The 26,149-nt window shown below is 38.0% G+C and overlaps 1 protein-coding gene and 1 pseudogene across 5 annotated transcripts in view; one reads left to right on the plus strand and one right to left on the minus strand.

The window, feature by feature from the left end:
* ZMYM4 (zinc finger MYM-type containing 4) overlaps positions 1–26,149 on the minus strand; it is a 230,189-nt gene that overhangs the window by 26,452 nt on the left and 177,588 nt on the right. For all 5 annotated transcript variants that reach the window (XM_037827754.1, XM_037827755.1, XM_037827756.1 and 2 more), the window contains 5 exons: positions 13,576–13,694; positions 12,701–12,872; positions 2,653–2,706; positions 2,071–2,250; positions 1,626–1,720 (listed from right to left, as the gene is read on the minus strand). In XM_037827754.1, the coding sequence (XP_037683682.1) occupies positions 1,626–1,720; positions 2,071–2,250; positions 2,653–2,706; positions 12,701–12,872; positions 13,576–13,694 (620 nt within the window). The remainder of the gene's footprint in view (positions 1–1,625; positions 1,721–2,070; positions 2,251–2,652; positions 2,707–12,700; positions 12,873–13,575; positions 13,695–26,149) is intronic.
* On the plus strand, positions 14,468–15,201 carry LOC119527587 (annotated as a pseudogene).

Here is a 26,149-nt window from a genome sequence, read left to right on the forward strand (position 1 = left end):
AGGCTTAAAATGCACTGAGTTCCTATTTGAAACGACAGAAATAATCTGAATGTGGTTAAAAAGGAAAATATTAGGTTGTACATATGGTAATGGAACGAAAATTAAAAAAAAAAGAAAATCCCTGGAACTGCACAACACAGTGAGCCCTAAGTTAAACCATGGACTACAGATAATAGTACAATAATAAAAATGTACTTTTATCCATTGTAACAAGTGTACCATGCCAATGCCAGGTATTAATAATAGGGTGGTATATGGGAATCCTGTATTTTATGCATGATTGTTCTGTAACCCCACAACTTTTCTAAAAAATATATATATAACAATAATGTGCAATGTGCAAAGGATTTGAATAAACACTTTACCAAAGAAGATACATGGCTGGCAAATATGCATATAAAAAGAGGCTCAACATCATTAGTCATCAGAGAAATACAAATTAAAGCTACATTGAGATTCCATAATGTAGCCACTAAAATGGCTAAAATAAAAAACTGACAATACCAATTGTTAGCAAAGTCATGGAGCAGATGGGATTACTCACACATTGTTGGTAGGGATGGAAAATGGTACACCCACTTTGGAAAACAGTTTGGCAGTATCTTATAACATTAAAAATAAACATAATATGAAACCTAGGAATCCCACTCCTAGATATTCTTCTCATGAGAAATAAAAACATATGTTCACACAAAGATTTGTATACTAGCATGCTGAATCGCAGAGTTATCACAAACAGTCCCAACCTAGAAAGAACCCAAATTTCCACGAACTGTTCAACAGTTAAACTGTAGATTGTCCACACAATGAAACACTACTCAGAAATGAAAAGCAATGAGCTACTAATACATGAGTCTCAAAAACATTATGCTAAGTGAAAGAAGCCAGACACAGAAGACTACATACTATATGGTTCTATGTATATAAAATTTTACGAAAGGCAAAGATCAGTGGTTGATAGAAGCCAGAGATAAAGACTGGCTGCAAAAGGTCACAAGGGAATTTTCTGGAACAATGGAACAATGGAAGTGTTCAATATCATGACGGTAGTAGTGGTTACCTACTGTATACATTTGTCAAAGCCTATCAAATTGCACACTTAAACCATGAACTTTTAAATGTAATTATATCTCAATAGAGCTATTTTTTTTAAGACTACTAATCTTTTATCTTTGGTATAAGAAAGCCTTCTCAACATGAAAAATAGTCCATGTTAAATTCATTATTATATTGTTACTATATAAAATAGTGAACATCATTTTTATAACATGGAAAAGAAGCTAAACTTAGAGACTTAAAAAAAAAGTCTATTACAAAATCTATTTTTAAAAGTCTATGAAAAAGGGTTGTAAAAAGCTTTTTAAATTAAACAACAACAACAACAACACGCAAGAAAACACCTACAACTTCAAATGCAGAAACAAAAGAACAAGTCCCTGCTAGAAGAAATGTAAAGTAAGACATGATTCCTGCCTTCAAGAGACAAAATCTAAAATGTAAAAATACAAAATCGCAAAATAATGTACAGAACTCCCTGACTCTAGCTGTTTTGAAAATAGCAGGAACTAAGAAACACTATCAGAATGAAGGAAAGGAAACTCTAGAAAGATTAAGCTGTTGCTTACTCTTCGTCTGGGCTGGGGGAAGCCATCTCTGTGTCGTCGTCTTGTTCGGGAACGTGCCTGGATTCCATGACCTTTATTAAGTGGGTCAAAGGATTCTATAATAATCAGCAGAAAGCACAATGTGAGGATATCAAGTAATTATTACTATATTCATTATTTTGTTTGTGTTGAAATAACAATGTATAAAATAAGGATGTATCATTTAAATGATAACTACATTAAGAATCAAGAAAACCTTGATTACTGTGGGAAAGGTAAAAAAAGTTTTGAAAAACAAATTAATCAATTGTAAGAACAACATGGTACAAATTAAGACCTCAAAGCAGGTACCATTCGTGCCCTAGATTATTATCTCCAACACAGTATAACTCCTTAACGTCATTTGACAGTTGTGCCAGTCTTCTAAAATAAAGGAGTTTGGTTAGAATGATTACATTGCACAAACCTGATGGAAAATCTGCCTCTAGATCCTGTTCAGTTTCCCCTTTTGAGAACTGTTTCAATTCTGAATCAGCCTCTTGCACAGCATTTGACTTCAAGGCATAATGATTCAGTTCTTCTTCCCAGCTATGTGGAGTAGATACTGCCTCTGATTCAAGATCACCACTGTATGTACTTCCTTGGTCTGAAATTTATAGAAAATAAATAAGCTTCCCAAATAAGACATACTCTCGAAATGCTCAGAAACCTTTCTGAATTCCGGAATACCAAATCTGAAATATGGGTGCGGGACAATTACCTAGGTATACTAGAGCACAAAGTAACTTGTTCAGCAGCTCAAAGAACTGGATTCTGATTTGTAAGGCACTTTATTTGCTTGACATTTCAAAGCATTATCTCACTTAATCTTTAAAACCAATATCTGGGGTGTCTTTTACTATTCTCATTACAAATTAGCACTCACCGTAGGCATTTGATGCCTTTTACAAAAATCAAATCCAAGGATGCCAAGAGTCTACTATATGGGTTACTATTACTAACAGAGGGTAGTATTTCTAAAACCCAAAATGTATTTACAATTACAAACCTTTTTCAAATATCTTGGTGTCTAGAAAGAGTTCTTGCTCCGAAGTTTGGGACCCTAAAGAAAAGCACATAATAAAATAATTTACATGTATACACAGAAAAAATCACATCTCAAACAAAATGACTGAACCACAACATGAATCATACTATGTAGTTCTAAATAAACAGCCTTCATATGCTGAAAGACCTATTTATTAAATAATCAGGCATTAGAGATAAATGCAGTTAAACAAATTACTACTGCTAACAATGGTTACACTTCCAGGTGGTAGTATGAATGAAGTAATAGTGAGCAAGGCCTTTTGATTTTACACTCTTTTGTGCTATCTGAAAATCTTTTCTAACAATGATATGTACATACATGCATATAAATTTACTCACAGATTAACAAATCTGCTTAAAATTGCTGCTTTCCCCCACTAAAATATAATAATCTTTACCCTACAATGAAAGGTCAGTACAGTCAGAACATAAATATAAGTTAAATGAGCAATCAGTACATGTAACTAAATAAAACACAGTGCTATCAATTACAAAGTATTTTTAAAAAGAACTTCAAGGATCCAAAGTATGAAAAAGCAGCTTTTAAAAAATTTCCCCAGGAAAACTGTTCCTTTTCCCTGATTATGTTTCTCTTTACTGAATGAAGCTTAGTTTCCAAAGTTTTTCTCTCTGATTTAACTGTAGGCAAAGATGAAGTCACAACATTTGTACAGAGGAAGCACTTGATAAATATTAACTATTGATGCAAACAGAGAAGACCAAGATGAGGTTTATTATCAGGAATTGTGTGAACTTTCAAACTAAATATAATATCAGAAGATAAAAGATGAAGCATAGGGACAATATTCTAAGACATTAAACTCCAAATATAAATGGGTCAGAATTATGAGCTTATAAATTAAAGAGCAAAATGAGATCAGAAACATTGGGATAATAACAGAATAAGCTTTTACCCATCTCTCAAAGTACATATGATTTTAAAACTTACTGGCGGGGGGTTTTAGGATGGCGGAGTAGGAGAGACAGGGCAAAAAAATGTCTCTGTGAGAAACACTAGGTAGAAGACAGAAAGTGCTCCAGAAGACCATTTCCAGTGACGCACTGGCTGGACAAGGCCTGCTAAATCCACAGGGACCATGCTTTCGGTGAAACTGAGAATCTGCATTCTGAAATGAGTGAGTGAGCTTGCCGGAGTATTGGCAGCCACCATGGCCAAGAGAAACCGGGGGATGGTGTTTGGAGACAGATTAGTTAAAAAACCCAAAAGTAGCTGTGGATCCAGAAGCAAGAACTATGCAGTCCAGCACAGCAGGAAGGGCTTTCCACAACCTGCACACACACCTCAGTAGCTGGCGTAGGTGATAGCCTCTTGCACACTGGCAGCTAACTGTCCCTGAGCAAGGAAGGTGTAGGTCCACGAAAAGGGGGAAATTACCACACCCCAGAAAGTCATCTTTTCAGCTGGCTGGGAATGACCCTGCAGGGCGCTGCAGCCCAGAGCTAAGCCGCATAGCCCAGCACCGCTGGAGTGCTTCCCACAAACTGCACACATGCCCCAGCATCTGGTGTGAGAGACAGCCTTTCGCACACCTGCAGCTAAATGCCCAGGAGCTAGGAAGGTGGAGGTCTGTGAAAAGGGGGGAAATTACCACGTCCCACAGAGCTGTCTTTTCAGCGGGCTAGGAAAGCTCCTGAGTGACGCAGTGGCCCAGAGTTTCCCTTGCGGACCGTGCTCACATGTGACGTAGTGCAGTGTTCCCTTAGCGGAGGCCCTAGGAGGGCAAGGCTTGGAAGACGGACTTGCATGGCAGTCCCAGGGACCATATAACACTACCAGGGACTTCTGGGTCTGTGGCAGAGACAGACTGTGGGGAGACTGAACTGAAAGTCTGGACTCCAACAGCGTTAAGTCTCCAGGAACACCTGGGATATTGGATTATTAAAGCCACCCTCCCTTCCTAAGTGCTCGGACCTCCCCCCATTCATTCAGGGCGGGCAGCACCAAATACACATGGAAATTTGGTGCACAAATTGGACCTCTGCAAGATTCAGACCCCCACTCACCACAAAGACAAAGTTGAGGAGAACGGGCTTGAGGGGAATAGGTGGCTCATGGACGCCACTTACGGGTTAAGTCAGAGAAAGTGTACTCCACCAAGCTGTAGCTCTGACAAATTAAGATAATTGGTCAAATAAGCCTGCATATCCTAAAAGAACCATATCAAGATAAGCAAATGCCAAGAGGCCAAAAACAACATAAAATTTTAAGCATATGAAGAAACCAGCAGATATGGATAACCCAAACCCAAACACCCAAATCAAAAGATCAGAGGAGACACAGTACTTGGAGCAATTTAATCAAAGACTAATGACAAACAACGAGATCATGGTACAGGATATAAAGGACATGAAGAAGGCCCTAGAAGAACATAAAGAAGAATTTGCAAGAGTAAATAAAAAAATAGACGATCTTACGGAAAAGAAACTGTCAACCAAATTGAAAAGATTCTGGTCCAGTACTAGATTAGAGTAAGCAGAGCAGCAAATCGGCGAGTTTGAAGAGGACAGGACAGAAAGTGAAAGAACAAATGAAAAAAATGGGGAAAAAATTGAAATGGATCTCAGGGATATGACAGATAACATAAACACACAAATATAAGAATGATTGGTGTTCCAGAAGGGGAAGAGAAGGGTAAAGGTCTAGGAAGAGTATTAAAAGAAACTGTTGGAGAAAACTTCCCAAACCTTCTAAACAACATAAATACACAAATCACAGATGCCCAATGAACTCCAAACAGAATAAATCCAGATAAACCCACTCCAAGATATATTCTGATCAGATTGTCAAATGCTGAAGAGAAGGATCAAGTTCTGAAAGCAGCAAGAGAGAAGCAATTCACCACTTACAAGGGAAATAGCATAAAACTCAGCAGCAACCATGGAGGTGAGAAGACAGTGGCATGACATATTTAAAATTCTGAAAGAGAAAAATGGCCAACCAAGAATTCTTTATCCAGCAAAGCTCTCCTTCAAATTTGAGGGAGAACTTAAATTTTTCACAAACAAACAAATACTGAGAGAATCTGCTAACAAGAGATCTGACCTACTTGAGATCCTAAAGGGAGCCCTATCAATGGAGAAACAAAGAAAGCAGAAAGAGGTATAGAGAAAGGTTCAGAATTAAAGAGATTTAGTAAGGGCACATTAAATGACAATAAGAGAGAGGGGGGAAAAACATATCTGACAAACATAAGCCAAATGCAAGGATGGCTGATTCAAGAAATGCCTTCAGAGTAATAACACTAAATGTAAATGGATTAAACTCCCCAATTAAAAGATGTAGATTGGCAGAATGGATAAAAAAATATGAACCATCAATATGTTGCATACAAGAGACTCATCTAGACACAGGGACACAAATAAATTGAAAATGAAAGGATGGAAAAAATATTTCATGTAAGCTACAGCCAAAAAAAAGCAGGAGTAGCAATATTAATCTCAGGTAAAATAGACTTTAAATGCAAGGATGCTAGGAGAGACAAAGGCCACTACATACTAATAAAAGGGACAATTCAACAAGAAGAAATAACAATCATAAATGTTTATGCAGCCAATCAAGGTGCCCCAAAATACATGAGACAAACACTGGCAAAACTAAAGGAAGCAATAGATGTTACCACAATAATTGTAGGAGACTTCAATACATCACTTTCTCCTATAGATAGATGAAGCAGACGGAAGACCAATAAGGAAATCTAAAACCTAAACAAACTGATAAATAAATTTGAATTAACAGACATATATAGAACACTACATCCCTAATCACCAGGATACACATTTTTCTCTAGTGCCCATGGAACTTTCTCCAGAACAGATCATATGCTGGGCCATAAAATGAACCTCAATAAATTTAAAAGGACTGAAATTATTCAAAGCACATTCTCTGATCACAATGGAATACAATAAGAAATCAATAACCCTCAGAGACTTAGAAATTCACAAATACCTGGAGGTTAAACAACACACTCCTAAACAATCAGAGAGTTAAACAAGAAACAGCAAGAGAAATTGCTAAATATATAGAGATGAATGAAAATGAGAACATAACATATAAAAACCTATGGGAGGCAGCAAAAGCGGTACTGAGGGGGAAATTTATAGCTCTAAATTCATACATAAAAAAGGAAGAAACAGCTAAAATCGAAGAACTAATGGAGCAACTGAAGAAGCGAGAAAAAAAACTAAACTAATCCCTAACCAAGTAGAAGAAAAGAAATAACAAGGTTTGAAGCAGAAATAAATGACATAGAGAACAAAAAAATAATGAAGTGTTTCTTTGAGAAGATCAACGAGATTGACAAGACGCTAGCTAGACTGACAAAATTAAGAAGAGAGAAGACCCAAATAAACAAATAATGAATGAGAGAGGTGACATTACTGCTGAAATTTAAGAAATTAAAAAAATTATACAGGGATAATATGAACAATTGTATGCCAACAAACTAGATAATTGTAGAGGAAATGAACAATTTCCTGGAAACACAATGAACAACCCAGACTGAAAAGAGAAGAAACAGAAGACCTCAATCAACCAATAACAAGCAAAGAGATCCAATTAGTCATCAAAAAGCTTCCCATAAATAAATGCCCAGGGCCAGATGGCCTCACAGAGGAATCTACCAAACTTTCCAAAAAGAACTGACACCAATCTTACTTAAACCCTTTCAAAACACTGAAGAAAATGGAACACTACCTAACACATTTTATGAAGCTACCGTTACTCTAATACCAAAACTACATAAACATGCTACAAGAAAGGAAAACTACAGGCTAATCTCCCTAATGAACATAGATGCAAAAATTCTCAACAAAATAGTTGCAAATCAAATCCAAAAACACATTAAAAAAATCATACACCATGACCAAGTGGGGTTCATCCCGGGCATGCAAGGATGGCTCAACATGAGAAAATCAATCAATGTATTACAACACATTAACAAATCAAATGGGAATAATCAAATGATCATCTCAATAGATGCTGAAAAAGCATTTGACTAAATCCAATATCCCTTTTTGATAAAAACATTTCAAAAGGTAGAAATTGAAGGAAACTTCCTCAATATGATAAAGAGCATATATGAAAAACCCACAGCCAGCACAGTACTCAATGGCGAAAGACTGAAAACCTTCCCTCTAAGATCAGGAACAAGACAAGGATGCCCGCTGTCACCACTGTTATTCAACATTGTGCTGGAAGTGCTAGCCAGTGCAATCCAGCAAGACAAAGAAATAAAGGCATTCAAACTGGAAAGGAAGAAGTAAAACTGTCATTATTTGCAGATGTTATGATCTTATATCTGGAAAACCCTGAGAAATCGACAACACAGCTACTAGAGCTTATAAACAAATTTAGCAAAGTAGTGGGATACAAGATTAATGTACGTAAGTCAGTAATGTTCCTATATACTAGATGTCACCTAAATGAAGAGACAGTCAAGAAAAAGATTCCATTTTAAATAGCAACTAAAAAAATCAAGTACCTAGGAATAAACTTAAGCAAAGATGTACAAGACCTATACAAAGAAAACGACATAACTTTACTGAAAGAAATAGAAAGGGACCTCAAAAGATGGAAAAATATTCCTTGTTCATGGATAGGAAGGCTAAATGTCATTAAGATGATAATTCTATACAAACTCATCTACAGATTGAATGCAATCCCTATCAAAATTCCAACAACCTACTTTGCAGACTTGGAAAAGCTAGTAATCAAATTTATTTGGAAAGGGAAGATGCCTCAAATTGCTAAAAACATTGTAAAGAAGAAAAACAAAGTGGGAGGACTTACACTCCCTGACTTTGAAGCCTTTTATAAAGCCACAGTAGTCAAAACAGCATGGTACTGGCACAAAGACAGACATATTGATCAATGGAATTGAATTGAGAATTAGGAGACAGACCCCCAGATCTATGGTCAACTGATATTTGACAAGGCCTGCAAAGCCACTGAACTGGGACATAACAGTCTTTTCAACAAATGGGGCTGGGAGAGTTGGATATCCATATCCAAAAGAACACAAGAAAACCCCTACCTCACCCCTGCACAAAAATTAACTCAAAATGGGTTAAAGACCTCAAAATAGAGACAGTACCACAAAACTCCTAGAAGATAATGCAGGGAAACATCTTCAAGACCATGTATTATGTGGTCACTTCCTAGACCTTATACCCAAAGTACAAGCAACAAAAGAAAAAATAGATAAATGGGAACTCCTCAAACCTAGAAGTTTCTGTACCTCAAAGGAATTTGTCAAAAAGGTTAGGAGGCAGCCAACTTAATGGGAAAAAATATTTGGAAACCACATATCTGACAAAAGACTGGTATCTTGCATATATAAAGAAATCCCACCACTCAAAAATGGGCAAAAGATATGAAAAGACAGTTCTCTGAAAAGGAAAATTTAAATGGTCAAAAAACACATGAAAAAATGTTCAGTCTCACTAGCCATTAGGGAAATGCAAATTAAGACCACAATGAGATACCATCTCACACCAATTAGAACGGCTGCAATTAAACAAACAGGAAACTACAAACGCTGGAGAGGATGTGGAGAAATTGGAACTCTTACTCGTTGGTGGGACTGTACAATGGTTCAGCCACTCTGGAAGACAGTCTGGCAGTTCCTTAGAAAACTAGATACAAAATTACCCTTCGATCCAGCAATTGCACTTCTTGGTACATACCCGGAAGATCTGAAAGCGGTGACATGAACATATATCTGCACCACAATATTCATAGCAGCAGTATTTACAATTGCCAAGAGATGGAAACAACCCAAAAGTCGTTCAACAGATGAGTGGCTAAACAAAATGTGGTATATATAAATGATGGAATACTACACGGCAGTAAGAAAGAATGATGTCATGAAACATATGACAACATGGATGAACCTTGAAGACAAAATGTTGAGCAAAATAAGCCAGACACAAAAAGAGAAATATTATATGTTACCAATATGTTACCAATAATGTGAACACTGAAAAACATAAAATAAATGGTTTATAATGTAGAATGCAGGGGACCTAGCAATAGATAGCAAATAGTGAAGAGGGAATGACAACCTAATAAGAACAGATAAGTTATTGTGCGTAAATTTAATGTTCTGGGAATGCTCAGGAATGACTAAGGTTTGTTAATTTCTGGTGGGTATGGTAGGAATAAGTTCACAGAAATGTAGTTATCTTTGGTTATCTGTTTTTCATATTCCTTTGCCGGGTTATAGTCTGTATATTTTCTTTGGGTAGAGTAGGAACATTATGGAAGTAATGCAGTTATTTTAGGTTATTTGTTTTTTTCTTATTCCTTTGTTTTGGTTTTGTTTGACAATTTTTTTTTTCATTTTTTGAAGAAGTTAATTTAAAAAAATGAAAAAAATACGCAGTGCACCCCTGAGGAGCTTGGGGAAATGCAGAGGTGCTGGGCTTCCTCACCTGGATGGGTGCTGATGTTCTCACAAACACTGAGGACTGCCAGTTTGATGTGCTGAACCCTCTATCACAGGACTTGCCCTTAAGAAGCCTGTTACTGCCAAGGAGAGGCTAGGCCTGCTTATAAGTGTACCTAAGGGTCTCCCCCTGAATTCCTCTTTTCTGCTCAGATGTGGCCCTCCCTCTCCAGCTGTGCCAGTTTGAATATATTGTGTCTCCCAAACGCCATTATCTTTGATGTAATCTTGCATGGGCAGATGTTATCAGTGTTGATTAGACTGTAACTCTTTGAGTGTTTATTTGGAATGCGCCCCACCCAGCTGTGGGTGATGACTCTGATTGGATAATTTCCATGGAGGTGTTGCTCCGCCCATTCAGGGTGGGTCTAAGTTGATCAATGGAGCCATATAAATGAGTTGACATAACAGAAGGAACTCAGTGCAGCTGTGAGTGATGTTTTCAAGAGGAGCTACAGCCAAGAGGGACACTATGAAGAAAGCACAGGAGCTGCAGATGAGAGACAGTTTGAAGACAGCTGTTGAAAGCAGACTCATGCTCGGGAGAAGCTGAGAGAGGACAGATATCCCAAGTGCAAATAAGAGTGACATTTTTGAGGAACTGCAGCCTAGAGAGGAACATCCTGGGAGAAAGCCATTTTGAAACCACAGCTTTGGAGCAGACACCAGCCACGTGCCTTCCCAGCTAACAGAGGTTTTCCGGACACCATTGGCCATCCTCTAGTGAAGGTACCCAATTGCTGATGTGTTACCTTGGACATTTTATGGCCTCAAGACTGTAACTTTGTGACCAAATAAACCCCCTTTTATTAAAACCAATCCATCTCTGGTGTTTTGCATTCTGGCAGCATTAGCAAACTAGAACACTAGCTAAGCCAACTTGGCGAGTGAAATCATTGCCCTCTCCCCTACGTGGTATATGACATCCTGGTGTGTAAATCTCCCTGGCAACGTGGAATATGACTCCCGGGGAGGAATCTAGACCTGGCATTGTGGGATAGAGAACACTTTCTTGACCAAAAGGGGGATGTGAAACGAAATGAAATAAAGTTTCCGTGGCTGAGAGACTCCAAACGGAGCCAAGAGGTCACTCTGGTGGGCACTCTTATGCACAATATAGATAAATCTTTTTAGGTTTTAATTAAGTGGAATAGCTAATAGTAAATACCTGAAACTATCAGACTACAACCTTGAAGCTTGAAGACAAAGATTGTATAACAATGTAGCTTACAAGGGGTGGCAATGTGATTGTGAAAGCCTTGTGGGTCACACCTCCCTTTATCCAGTGTATGGATGGATGAGTAGAAAAATGGGGGCAAAAAACTAAAGGAAAAATGAGGGGGGGTACGATTTGGGTATTCTTTTCTTACTCTTAATTTTTTATTCTTATTTTCACTTTTTCTGGTACAAGGATAATGTTTAAAAAAAATAGATCGGGTGATGAATGAACAACTGTATGATGGTAATATGAACAACTGATTGTATACTCTGGATTACTGTACGTTGTGTGAATAAATCTTAATTAAAAAATAAATTAAAAAAAAAAACCTACTGGCAACTCAGTAGAAAAGTTGACAGTAATTTCTTCAAATGCTACAGCTTTAATAAAATCACCTAGCATTTATGTGCAAAATCAAAGCCCACTGGCTGGCTTCTAAAATTGACCACTGAGATAAAGGAAAAATTGTTTAAAAAAAGAGTAATTTTTTGGCTCATCAGTGACAATATGAAAAGGCCTTTGCAAAAATGTACCCACATATTTCAACTATTTTACACACCATTTTCTTTACCTCTTCCCATGATTCTCTCTCCCTATATCCAAATATCAGGGAGGTGCTAATTTAGGCTAGAAAGCTTTCTAAAATACACATTACTTAGTTCTAGTTAATATATGCTATAGAGTCTTGCAGACCTGGATTTAAGTTCTGATTCCATCACTTCCTGATTGCATAACCAGAGTAAGTATCTTAACCTACTTTCCAGATGAGGAATCTCAAGTAAACAGTACACACCTCATAAGACTGTTGTGAAGATTAAATGAGGCAATGCACTTGGGACAATATCTAGAGTATGGTAAGCATACATAAATGTTAGCTATTGTTATTATCATTACTCCACACTAATGGAAGGAATTTATGTACAGGTTATTTTGAGCCAAAGGGTTTTCTACCCTGAGATGCTATTTACCCTCCATTAGCATGCTGGTTGTTATAAAATAGGAATTCTTATCTGTGGATCATGACTTTGAAAACAGAGATAAAATCAGAAAATGATCATGAAACTTGGACTTGTAGGTTATTTTTCTGGAATCATTAACAACTAAAAACTGTATTGAATACAGACACTGAGTTCCTTTATAAAAAGGGTAAAAGCTTTCAGAGGTATCAGCAAGTTTAACAAATCTGCAAGCTTGGTACTTAAATACAATGAAGCTTTTAAAAACACCCTGACTGCCTGATATTTAAAATTACTTGGGTCATCTGAAAATCTGTAGGTGTGTTTTTTCCTTTCTTTACTTTAAAGATTAAAGGTTCCACTAACCCCCTTGGGATAGAGTCTTCTCCTTCTCTTCATCTTCTGCAATCATTTCTGCCATCTCGAGAAGATCAGCTTCAAATGGATGTGTGGGAAGCTTTTCCTTAAGGTCTTCAACACTCTCAATGACTTTATCTTCATTATCCAGTGAAGATGGAATAAACATGGGGACGGGCATCTGAAAAAGCACGGGTAGGTTGAAGACTTTCTTAGGCAATAGGCTTGTCGTCAAATTATTATTTGTGAGATGATTTAGGTACTAAAATAATAAATAAATTCAAAATATTTTCATTGCTCATGATTAAAATGGTCTTACTAGCTTATTTAAGATAAGAGCCATTTAAATAAAAATTCAATAAGTGCTTTTATGGACACTCAGCAAAATGTATCCCTACATCCTCTAAGAGCAATTCTCTAGCACACTTTTGTTATGTTTTTATTGTTTTTTTCCTTATATTTCTTGGTTAGCATTTCACACAACAGTTTCCCTTAAAAATTGTATTCAGTACCAAGGAAAGATATATTTACTCTGAAAAAAAAAGGATATATTTTCCTTTAGCAAAAACTGAGAATAATGTAAATTATCTATTCCTTTTTTCACCCTTGACAGAATCCAGGACTCTACACATAGTTTCTGAGCTTTTTCTATTTGAGTGATCTTATTGTACATGTAACTTTTTAAAAAGCTATCTCATAGTCTTTTTCAAGAAGGTGGAGTAAAACAAACTGAATACTTCTTTATATTCCATGTTAATTAATATCGTAATAGCCAATCACAATCAGGAATACTTTACCGAAAACTGAAAAATTTCTTGAAAGAGATGAAAAATTTTAATTAATAAAAGTATTAAATTAGCTTTAATCTCTAACTGATTACTCACTGGAACTGGAATTCCAAATGGGACTGGTGCATACTGAGTATAAAGATGAAGAGGTATGGGCACAAACACTGGTATAGGAACCGGCACCACAATGATTTGGGGTTGATTTGGAGTGTCTTCTGTTGGGGAAAAACACCCACATACACAAAACAAAGAGGGTTACAAACTACATAAAAAGCTCATGAAAATTTATTTACGAAAAAAACCTGTGACACTAGGAGTTCTTAGAAAGGAGAAATCAACTGAAGTAACAAAGAGAGGCTTTAATATATAGCACTGATTCAAGGAGGGTAACATAATAAATATTAACAGTGAAGATAAAGCAATGAAGGCTATAATTTTGGTAGATGATTGAAAAGGATTACAGCAATGATCTGAAAAAGGAAGTTTGGAAAATATTGTGCTGACAGGAAAAATAAGGGCATGATAATAAGCTTAGTAAGGGAGGAGATTTAATAGATAAAGCTAAATTTTGTGAAGCAGTAATGTACATTTTAAAATCACTTCTAGTAAACAATGGGAGCTACTAAAGATTGTTACCACAAAGTAATATGATGAAAATGGCATAGAAAAAATGAACTTGGCGGCCATCTTATAATGGTATGAATAATATACAAAATGTAAAAGTAGGAGGTAATTATAATATGTAGAGTTAAGATGATGAGAGCCTTTACTGGTATGGTTATTGATACCTACAAAAAAAGAATAAATAAACATAGCAGATGTCCTAAGATGAAATAGGACTCAGAAATGAATTTAAGTATGAGTAGGGAAAAGTGAGAAAGAGGAAGGATTCTTCAATTACTTAAAAAATATCTACAGAGGCTCTCTGCTCCTCCCCACTCAATAGCTGCATATTTTTGTGCAATGCCAGCTGCATCACTGAGACATGATGGTGAAGGTTGGAATAAATGAATTTGGCCGTATTGGGCACCTAGTTACCAGAGCTGCCGTAAACTCCAGCAAAGTGCAGGTTGTTGCCGTCAATGACCACTTCATCGACCTCAACTACATGGTTTACATGTTCCTGTATGATTCCACCCATTGCAAGTTCAAAGGCACCATCAAGGCTGAGAATGGGAAGCTTGTCATCAATGGGAATCCCATCACCATCTTCTAGGAGCAAGATTCCACAAACATCAAATAGGGTGATTCTGGTGCTGAATATGTTGTGGAGTCCACTGGTGTCTTCACAACCCTGGAGAAGGCTGGGGCTCACTTGAAGAGTGTTGCCAACAGAGATCATCTCTGCCCCTTTGGGCCAAGGCCCCCAAGTTTATGATGGGAGTGCACCATGAGAAGTATGACAACTTCCTCAAGATGGTCAGCAATGCTTCCTGCACCACAACTGCCTGGCCCCACTGTCCAAGATCATCCATGATAACTTTGACATTGTGGAGGGACTCATGACTACTGTCCATGTCATCACTGCCACCCAGAAAACTATGGATGGCCCCACAGGAAAATGTGCTGTGACGGCCATGGGTTGACCAGAATATCATCCCTGCATCTAACAGCACTGCCAAGGTGGTGGGCAAGGTCATTCTGGAGCTGAATGGGAAGCTCACTGGCATGGCCTTCTGGGTCCCCACCTCCAATGTGTCCACTGTGGATCTGACCTGCTGACTGGAGAAAGCGGCCAAATACGATGACATCAAGAAGGTGGTGAAGCAGGCTTCAGAGGCTCCCCTAAAGGGCATTCTGGGCTATACTGAGGAGCAGGTGGTCTCCTGAGACTTTAACAATGACATCCACTGTTTCTCTATTGATGCTTGGGTGGGCATTGCCCTCAACGACCATTTCTTCAAGCTAATTTCCTGATATGACAATGAATTTGGCTACAGCAACAGGGTGATGGACCTTACAGTCTACACAGCTACCAGCCCCATCAACAGCATGAGAGGAAGAGAGAGGCAGCCAGCTGCTGGAGAGTCCTGGCCCCAACTCAATCCTCCAACACTGAGAATCGCTTGTCCTCCACAGCTTCCATCCCAGACCCACTGAAGAAGGGGAGGGGCTTAGAGCCCTACCTTGTCATGTACCATCAAAAAAGTACCCCCAGCCAAAAAATTAAAAATAAAATATCTACAGAGCCCTTGTCCTTTCTATGTGCTAGAAAATATGCTAGATAGTTGTACAATTGTTACTATAGGAGAAAGGTAATGCTAGTGACAAAAAGAGGAAAGCTGACAATCTGACTATGGTTAGAGGTGGGAAATAATATGGGATTAATTTTACCATGATGCAGTGAACATAAAAAGAAGTTATCTGATTATAATGTCTAATAATCAAACTTTGTAATACTAACTAAATCACTACTGAGACAATAAAAATATAGGACTAAGTCATCTATAGTCTTGCTATTCAGTGTGGTCCAAGGACCAACAGAAGTGGCATTACCAGGAAACTTGTAAGAAATGCACAACCTCAGGCTCCGATGAATCAGAATCTATTTAATAAGCTCCCCAGGCAATTCACATGCATATGAAGGTTGAGAAACACTGGCCTACAGGATCAGCTTCAAGATATAGGATTCCAGGGTTCCTTTCTAGTTTAAATATTGGGGGACTTCCAGGTGAAAAGATGCAAATAACTAAAATCAAAAAGGAAAACGGGGATAACACTAATGACCTTACAGAAATAAAAAGGATTATAAGAGAATATAATGAATAATTATATGTCAACAAACTATATAATCTAGAAGAAATGTAAAAATTCCTAGAAATACATCAATACCCCACTGACTCAAGAAGAAACAGAAAACATCAACCAACCTATAACAAGTAGAGATTGAAACAATAATAAAAAACCTTTCACCAAACAAAGTTCCAGTATCAGATGGCTTCACTGGTAAATCCTACTAAACACTTAAAGAAGAATTAATACCAACCCTTCTCAACTCTTACAAAGAATTCAGAGGGAACACTTTCTAATTTATTCTGTGAGGCCACCATTACTCTGATACCAAAGCCCAACAAAGTCATCACAAGAAAATAATATTACAGACCAATTCCCCTTATGAATACATAAAAAAATATATTTATGTATGTGTATGTGTGTGTGTATAAAAATCCTTAACAAAACACTAGTAAACCGAATCCAATGGCATATTAAAAAGATTATACACTATGAACAGATAAGATTTATCCCAGGAATGTAAGGGAGATTGACCACACAAAAATCAACCAATGTAATACAACACTTAAACAAAATGAAGGGGAAAACACTCACATGATTACCTCAACAGATGAAGAAAAGGCATCTGACAAAATGCAGCACCCTTTGTTTATAAAAACACTCATAAAAGTAGTAGTCGAAAGGAACTTTCTCAACATAATAAAGGCCATTTATGAAAACCCACAGCTAACATCATACTCAATGATGAAAGACTTAAAGCTTTCCTCCTAAGATCAGGAACCAGACAGGGATAATCACTCTCACCACTGCTGAACCAACACTTTGCTGGAAGTTCTGGCCAGAGCAGTTAGGCAAGGAAGAAAAAAAAAAAATGAAGGCATCCAAATCAGAAAGGAAGAAGCAACACTTTCACTATTTGCAAATGACATGATCCTATAAACAGAAAATCGAAAGGACTCAACAAGCAAACTATTGGAGCTAATAAATGAATTCAGTAAAGTGGCAGGGTACTAAATCAACACACAAAAAACAACTGTGTTCCTGTACACTACCAATAAACAAGCCAGAGAGGAAATTGAGAAAACAATTCCATTTATAATGGCAATTAAAAGAACAAAACACCAACAAATAAATTTAACTAAGAATACAAATTAGTATACTGAAAACTACAAAAGACTGCTGAAAGAAATTAAAGACTTAAATGGCAAGACATCCTACATTCATGGATTGGAAAAGTTAATATTAATATGTCAATATTACTCAAAACAATACACAAATTCAATGCAATGCCTATTAAGATTCCAACAGCTTTTTCTGCAGAAATGGAAAAAAACGATCCTTAAATTCATTCGGAATGGCAAGGGGCCATTAATAACCAAGACAATCATGAAAAAGAACAAGTTTGGAAGACTCACACTTCCTATTTCAAACTGAATTACAAAGCAACAGTTATCAAAACAGTGTGGTACAGGCATACAATAGAGAAATAGATGAGTAGAACAGAATTAAAGTCCAGAATTAGACCCACACATCTATGGCCAACTGATTTTTGACAAGGGTGTTAAGTATATGCAATGGAGAAAAAGTAGTCTCTCCAACAAACTTTATGAGTGAACCTGGACATTCACTTGTAGAAGAATGAAGGCAGAACCCCCACCACACACCTCATACCATATACAAATATCAACTCAAAATAAATCAAGGACCTAAATATAAGAGCTAAAACTTTAAAACTCTTAGGAGATAAAATGGTGCAGCCACTGTGGAAAGCAATATAGCGATCCTTAAAAAAGTTAAATTACATATAGAATTACCATGTGACCCAGCAAATCCCATTCTAGGAATATACCCAAAGAGAGTGAAAACGGGGTCATAAATAAATAGTTGTACACCAATGCTTATTGCGGCATTATTCACAAAAGCCCAAAGCTGAAGACAACTCAAGTGCCCACCAAAAATGAATAGCTAGAGGAGGCGGGGCAAGATGGCAGACTGGTGAGCTGTAAGTTTTAGTTACTCCTCCAGGAAAGTAGGTAAAAAGCCAGGAACTGCGTGGACTGGACACCACAGAGCAATCTGTCTTTGGGCATACTTCATACAACACTCATGAAAACGTGGAACTGCTGAGATCAGCGAAATCTGTAAGTTTTTGCGGCCAGGGGACCCGCGCCCCTCCCTGCCAGGCTCAGTCCCGTGGGAGGAGGGGCTGTCAGCTCCAGGAAGGAGAAGGGAGAACTGTAGTGGCTGCTCTTATCGGAAACTCATTCTACTGATTCAAACTCCAACCATAGATAGACTGAGACCAGACACCAGAGACTCTGAGAGCAGCCAGCCCAGCAGAGAGGAGACAGGCATAGAAAAAAAAACAACACGAAAAACTCCAAAATAAAAGCAGAGGATTTTTGGAGTTCTGGTGAACACAGAAAGGGGAAGGGCGGAGCTCAGGCCTTGAAGCGCATATGCAAATCCCGAAGAAAAGCTGATCTCTCTGCCCTGTGGACCTTTCCTTAATGGCCCTGGTTGCTTTCTCTATTAGTATTTCAATAACCCATTAGATCTCTGAGGAGGGCCGTTTTTTTTTTTTAAATCCTTTTTTCTTTTTCTAAAACAATTACTCTAAGAAGCCCAATACAGAAAGCTTCAAAGAATTGCAATTTGGGCACGTCAAGTCAAGAGCAGAACTAAGAGAGCTCTGAGACAAAAGGCAATAATCCAGTGGCTGAGAAAATTCACTAAACAACACAACTTCCCAAGAAAAGGGGGGTGTCCGCTCACAGCCACCATCCTGGTGGACAGGAAACACTCCTGCCCATCGCCAGCCCCATAGCCCAGAGCTGCCCCAGACAACCCAGTGTGATGGAAGTGCTTCAAATAACAGGCACACACCATAAAACTGGGCGTGGACATTAGCCTTCCCTGCAACCTCAGCTGATTGTCCCAGAGTTGGGAAGGTGGAGCAATGTGAATTAACAAAGCCCCATTCAGCCATCATTTCAGCAGACTGGGAGCCTCCCTACACAGCCCAGCAGCCCAGAACTGCCCTGGGGGGACGGCACTCACCTGTGACATAGCACAGTCATCCCTCAACAGAGGACCCGGGGTGCACAGCCTGGAAGAGGGGCCCACTTGCAAGTCTCAGGAGCCATACACCAATACCAAGGACTTGTGGGTCAGTGGCAGAGACAAACTGTGGCAGGACTGAACTGAAGGATTAGACTATTGCAGCAGCTTTAAAACTCTAGGATCACCAGGGAGATTTGATTGTTAGAGCCACCCCCCATCCCTGACTGCCCAGAAACACGCCCCATATACAGGGCAGGCAACACCAACTACACACGCAAGCTTGGTACACCAACTGGACCCCACAAGACTCACTCCCCCACTCACCAAAAAGGCTAAGCAGGGGAGAACTGGCTTGTGGAGAAAAGGTGGCTCGTGGACGCCACCTGCTGGTTAGTTAGAGAAAGTGTACTCCACGAAGCTGTAGATCTGATAAATCAGAGATAAGGACTTCAATTGGTCTACACATCCTAAAAGAACCCTATCAAGTTCAGCAAATGCCACGAGGCCAAAAACAACAGAAAATTATAAAGCATATGAAAAAACCAGACGATATGGATAACTCAAGCCCAAGCACCCAAATCAAAAGACCAGAAGAGACACAGCACCTAGAGCAGCTACTCAAAGAACTAAAGATGAACAATGAGACCCTAGTACGGGATACAAAGGAAATCAAGAAGACCCTAGAAGAGCATAAAGAAGACATTGCAAGACTAAATAAAAAAATGGATGATCTTATGGAAATTAAAGAAACTGTTGACCAAATTAAAAAGATTCTGGACACTCATAGTACAAGACTAGAGGAAGCTGAACAACGAATCAGTGATCTGGAAGATGACAGAATGGAAAATGGAAGCATAAAAGAAAGAATGGGGAAAAAAATTGAAAAAATCAAAATGGACCTCAGGGATATGATAGATAATATGAAACGTCCAAATATAAGACTCATTGGTGTCCCAGAAGGGGAAGAAAAGGGTAAAGGTCTAGGAAGAGTATTCAAAGAAATTGTTGGGGAAAACTTCCCAAATCTTCTAAACAACATAAATACACAAATCATAAATGCTCAGCGAACTCCAAATAGAATAAATCCAAATAAACCCACTCGAAGACATATACTGATCACACAGTCAAACACAGAAGAGAGGGAGCAAGTTCTGAAAGCAGCAAGAGAAAAGCAATTCACCACATACAAAGGAAACAGCCTAAGACTAAGTAGTGACTACTCAGCAGCCACCATGGAGGCAAGAAGGCAGTGGCACGATATATTTAAAATTCTGAGTGAGAAAAATTTCCAGCCAAGAATACTTTATCCAGCAAAGCTCTCCTTCAAATTTGAGGGAGAGCTTAAATTTTTCACAGACAAACAAATGCTGAGAGAATTTGCTAACAAGAGACCTGCCCTACTGGAGATACTAAAGGGAGCCCTACAGACAGAGAAACAAAGAAAGGACAGAGAGACTTGGAGAAAGGTTCAGTACTAAAGAGATTCGGTATGGGTACAATAAAGGATATTAATAGAGAGAGGGAAAAATATGGCAAACATAAACCAAAGGATAAGATGGCCGATTCAAGAAATGCCTTCACGGTTTTAACGTTGAATGTAAATGGATTAAACTCCCCAATTAAAAGATATAGATTCGCAGAATGGATAAAAAAAAATGAACCATCAATATGTTGCATACAAGAGACTCATCTTAGACACAGGGACACAAAGAAACTGAAAGTGAAAGGATGGAAAAAAATATTTCATGCAAGCTACAGCCAAAAGAAAGCAGGTGTAGCAATATTAATCTCAGATAAAATACACTTCAAATGCAGGGATGTTTTGAGAGACAAAGAAGGCCACTACATACTAATAAAAGGGGCAATTCAGCAAGAAGAAATAACAATCGTAAATGTCTATGCACCCAATCAAGGTGCCACAAAATACAAGAGAGAAACACTGGCAAAACTAAAGGAAGCAATTGATGTTTCCACAATAATTGGGGGAGACTTCAACACATCAATCTCTCCTATAGATAGATCAACCAGACAGAATACCAATAAGGAAATTGAAAACCTAAACAATCTGATAAATGAATTAGATTTAACAGACATCTACAGGACATTACATCCCAAATCACCAGGATACACATACTTTTCTAGTGCTCACGGAACTTTCTCTAGAATAGATCATATGCTGGGACATAAAACAAGCCTCAATAAATTTAAAAAGATTGAAATTATTCAAAGCACATTCTCTGACCACAATGGAATACAATTAGAAGTCAATAACCATCAGAGACTTAGAAAATTCACAAATACCTGGAGGTTAAACAACACACTCCTAAACAATCAGTGGGTTAAAGAAGAAATAGCAAGAGAAATTGCTAAATATATAGAGACGAATGAAAATGAGAACACAACATACCAAAACCTATGGGATGCAGCAAAAGCAGTGCTAAGGGGGAAATTTATAGCACTAAACGCATATATTAAAAAGGAAGAAAGAGCCAAAATCAAAGAACTAATGGATCAACTGAAGAAGCTAGAAAATGAACAGCAAACCAATCCTAAACCAAGTACAAGAAAAGAAATAACAAGGATTAAAGCAGAAATAAATAACATAGAGAACAAAAAAAACAATAGAGAGGATAAATATCACCAAAAGTTGGTTCTTTGAGAAGATCAACAAGATTGACAAGCCCCTAGCTAGACTGACAAAATCAAAAAGAGAGAAGACCCATATAAACAAAATAATGAATGAAAAAGGTGACATAACTGCAGATCCTGAAGAAATTAAAAAAATTATAAGAGGATATTATGAACAACTGTATGGCAACAAACTGGACAATGCAGAAGAAATGGACAATTTCCTGGAAACATATGAACAACCTAGACTGACCAGAGAAGAAATAGAAGACCTCAACCAACCCATCACAAGCAAAGAGATCCAATCAGTCATCAAAAATCTTCCCACAAATAAATGCCCAGGGCCAGATGGCTTCACAGGGGAATTCTACCAAACTTTCCAGAAAGAACTGACACCAATCTTACTCAAACTCTTTCAAAACATTGAAGAAAATGGAACACTACCTAACTCATTTTATGAAGCTAACATCAATCTAATACCAAAACCAGGCAAAGATGCTACAAAAAAGGAAAACTACCGGCCAATCTCCCTAATGAATATAGATGCAAAAATCCTCAACAAAATACTTGCAAATCGAATCCAAAGACACATTAAAAAATCATACACCATGACCAAGTGGGGTTCATTCCAGGCATGCAAGGATGGTTCAACATAAGAAAAACAATCAATGTATTACAACACATTAAAAACTCGAAAGGGAAAAATCAATTGATCATCTCAATAGAGGCTGAAAAAGCATTTGACAAAATCCAACATCCCTTTTTGATAAAAACACTTCAAAAGGTAGGAATTGAAGGAAACTTCCTCAACATGATAAAGAGCATATATGAAAAACCCACAGCCAGCATAGTACTCAATGGTGAGAGACAGAAAGCCTTCCCTCTAAGATCAGGAAGAAGACAAGGATGCCCGCTGTCACCACTGTTATTCAACATTGTGCTGGAAGTGCTAGCCAGGGCAATCCGGCAAGACAAAGAAATAAAAGGCATCCAAATTGGAAAAGAAGAAGTAAAACTGTCATTGTTTGCAGATGATATGATCTTATATCTAGAAAACCCTGAGAAATCAACGATACACCTACTAGAGCTAATAAACAAATTTAGCAAAGTAGCGGGATACAAGATTAATGCACATAAGTCAGTAATGTTTCTATATGCTAGAAATGAACAAACGGAAGAGACACTCAAGAAAAAGATACCATTTTCAATAGCAACTAAAAAAATCAAGTACCTAGGAATAAACTTAACCAAAGATGTAAAAGACCTATACAAAGAAAACTACATAACTCTACTAAAAGAAATAGAAGGGGACCTTAAGAGATGGAAAAATATTCCATGTTCATGGATAGGAAGGTTAAATGTCATTAAGATGTCAATTCTACCCAAACTCATCTACAGATTCAATGCAATCCCAATCAAAATTCCAACAACCTACTTTGCAGACTTGGAAAAGCTAGTTATCAAATTTATTTGGAAAGCGAAGATGCCTCGAATTGCTAAAGACACTCTAAACAAGAAAAACGAAGTGGGAGGACTTACACTCTCTGACTTTGAAGCTTATTATAAAGCCACAGTTGCCAAAACAGCATGGTACTGGCACAAAGATAGACATATAGATCAATGGAATCGAACTGAGAATTCAGAGATAGACCCTCAGATCTATGGCCGACTGATCTTTGATAAGGCCCCCAAAGTCACCGAACTGAGCCATAATGGTCTTTTCAACAAATGGGGCTGGGAGAGTTCGATATCCATATCCAAAAGAATGAAAGAGGACCCCTACCTCACCCCCTACACAAAAATTAACTCAAAATGGACCAAAGATCTCAATATAAAAGAAAGTACCATAAAACTCCTAGAAGATAATGTAGGAAAACATCTTCAAGACCTTGTATTAGGAGGCCACTTCCTAGACTTTACACCCAAAGCACAAGCAACAAAAGAGAAAATAGATAAATGGGAACTCCTCAAGCTTAGAAGTTTCTGCACCTCAAAGGAATTTCTCAAAAAGGTAAAGAGGCAGCCAACTCAATGGGAAAAAATTTTTGGAAACCATGTATCTGACAAAAGACTGATATCTTGCATATATAAAGAAATCCTACAACTCAATGACAATAGTACAGTCGGCCCAATTATAAAATGGGCAAAAGATATGAAAAGACAGTTCTCTGAAGAGGAAATACAAATGGCCAAGAAACACATGAAAAAATGTTCAGCTTCACTAGCTATTAGAGAGATGCAAATTAAGACCACAATGAGATACCATCTAACACCGGTTAGAACGGCTGCCATTAAACAAACAGGAAACTACAAATGCTGGAGGGGATGTGGAGAAACTGGAACTCTTATTCACTGTTGGTGGGACTGTATAATGGTTCAGCCACTCTGGAAGTCAGTCTGGCAGTTCCTTAGAAAACTAGATATAGAGCTACCATTCGATCCAGCGATTGCACTTCTCGGTATATACCCGGAAGATCAGAAAGCAGTGACACGAACAGATATTTGCACGCCAATGTTCATAGCAGCATTATTCACAATTGCCAAGAGATGGAAACAACCCAAATGTCCTTCAACAGATGAGTGGATAAAGAAAATGTGGTATATACACACGATGGAATACTACGCGGCAGTAAGAAGGAACGATCTCGTGAAACATATGACAACATGGATGAACCTTGAAGACATAATGCTGAGCGAAATAAGCCAGGCACAAAAAGAGAAATATATGCTACCACTAATGTGAACTTTGAAAAATGTAAAACAAATGGTTTATAATGTAGAATGTAGGGGAACTAGCAGTAGAGAGCAATTAAGGAAGGGGGAACAATAATCCAAGAAGAACAGATAGGCTATTTAACGTTCTGGGGATGCCCAGAAATGACTATGGTCTGTTAATTTCTGATGGATGTAGAAGGAACAAGTTCACTGAAATGTTGCTATATTATGTAACTTTCTTGGGGTAAAGTAGGAACATGTTGGAAGTTAAGCAGTTATCTTAGGTTAGTTGTCTTTTTCTTACTCCCTTGTTATGGTCTCTTTGAAATGTTCTTTTATTGTATGTTTGTTTTCTTTTTAACTTTTTTTTCATACAGTTGATTTAAAAAAGAAGGGAAAGTTAAAAAAAAAAAAAAAAAGAAAAAAGACAAACAAGGGAAAAAAAAGAAAAGATGTAGTGCCCCCTTGAGGAGCCTGTGGAGAATGCAGGGGTATTCGCCTACCCCACCTCCATGGTTGCTAACATGACCACAGACATAGGGGACTGGTGGTTTGATGGGTTGAGCCCTCTACCATAAGTTTTACCCTTGGGAAGACGGTTGCTGCAAAGGAGAGGCTAGGCCTCCCTATATTTGTGCCTAAGAGTCTCCTCCTGAGTGCCTCTTTGTTGCTCAGATGTGGCCCTCTCTCTCTGGCTAAGCCAACTTGAAAGGTGAAATCACTGCCCTCCCCCCTACGTGGGACCAGACACCCAGGGGAGTGAATCTCCCTGGCAACGTGGAATATGACTCCCGGAGAGGAATGTAGACCCGGCATCGTGGGATGGAGAACATCATCTTGACCAAAAGGGGGATGTGAAAGGAAATGAAATAAGCTTCAGTGGCAGAGAGATTCCAAAACGAGCCGAGATCACTCTGGTGGGCACTCTTACGCACACTTTAGACAACCTTTTTTAGGTTCTAAAGAATTGGGGTAGCTGGTGGTGGATACCTGAAACTATTAAACTACAACCCAGAACCCATGAATCTCGAAGACAGTTGTATAAAAATGTAGCTTATGAGGGGTGACAATGGGATTGGGAATGCCATAAGGACCAAACTCCACTTTGTCTAGTTTATGGATGGATGTGTAGAAAAGTAGGGGAAGGAAACAAACAGACAAAGGTACCCAGTGTTCTTTTTTACTTCAATTGCTCTTTTTCACTCTAATTATTATTCTTGTTATTTTTGTGTGTGTGCTAATGAAGGTGTCAGGGATTGATTTAGGTGATGAATGTACAACTATGTAATGGTACTGTGAACAATCGAAAGTACAATTTGTTTTGTATGACTGCCTGGTATGTGAATATATCTCAATAAAATGATGATTAAAAAAAAAAAATGAATAGCTAAACAAATGTTAGTACATAAACACAATGGAATACTATTCAGCCATAAGAAAAACTAAGTTATGAGACATACAACAACATAGAAGAACCTTGAAAACACTATGTTCATTGAAATAAGCAAGACACATGATGGCAAAAACTGTT

The sequence above is a fragment of the Choloepus didactylus genome, chromosome 2, assembly GCF_015220235.1.
Source record: "Choloepus didactylus isolate mChoDid1 chromosome 2, mChoDid1.pri, whole genome shotgun sequence".
NCBI classification, from domain to species: Eukaryota; Metazoa; Chordata; class Mammalia; order Pilosa; family Megalonychidae; genus Choloepus; species Choloepus didactylus.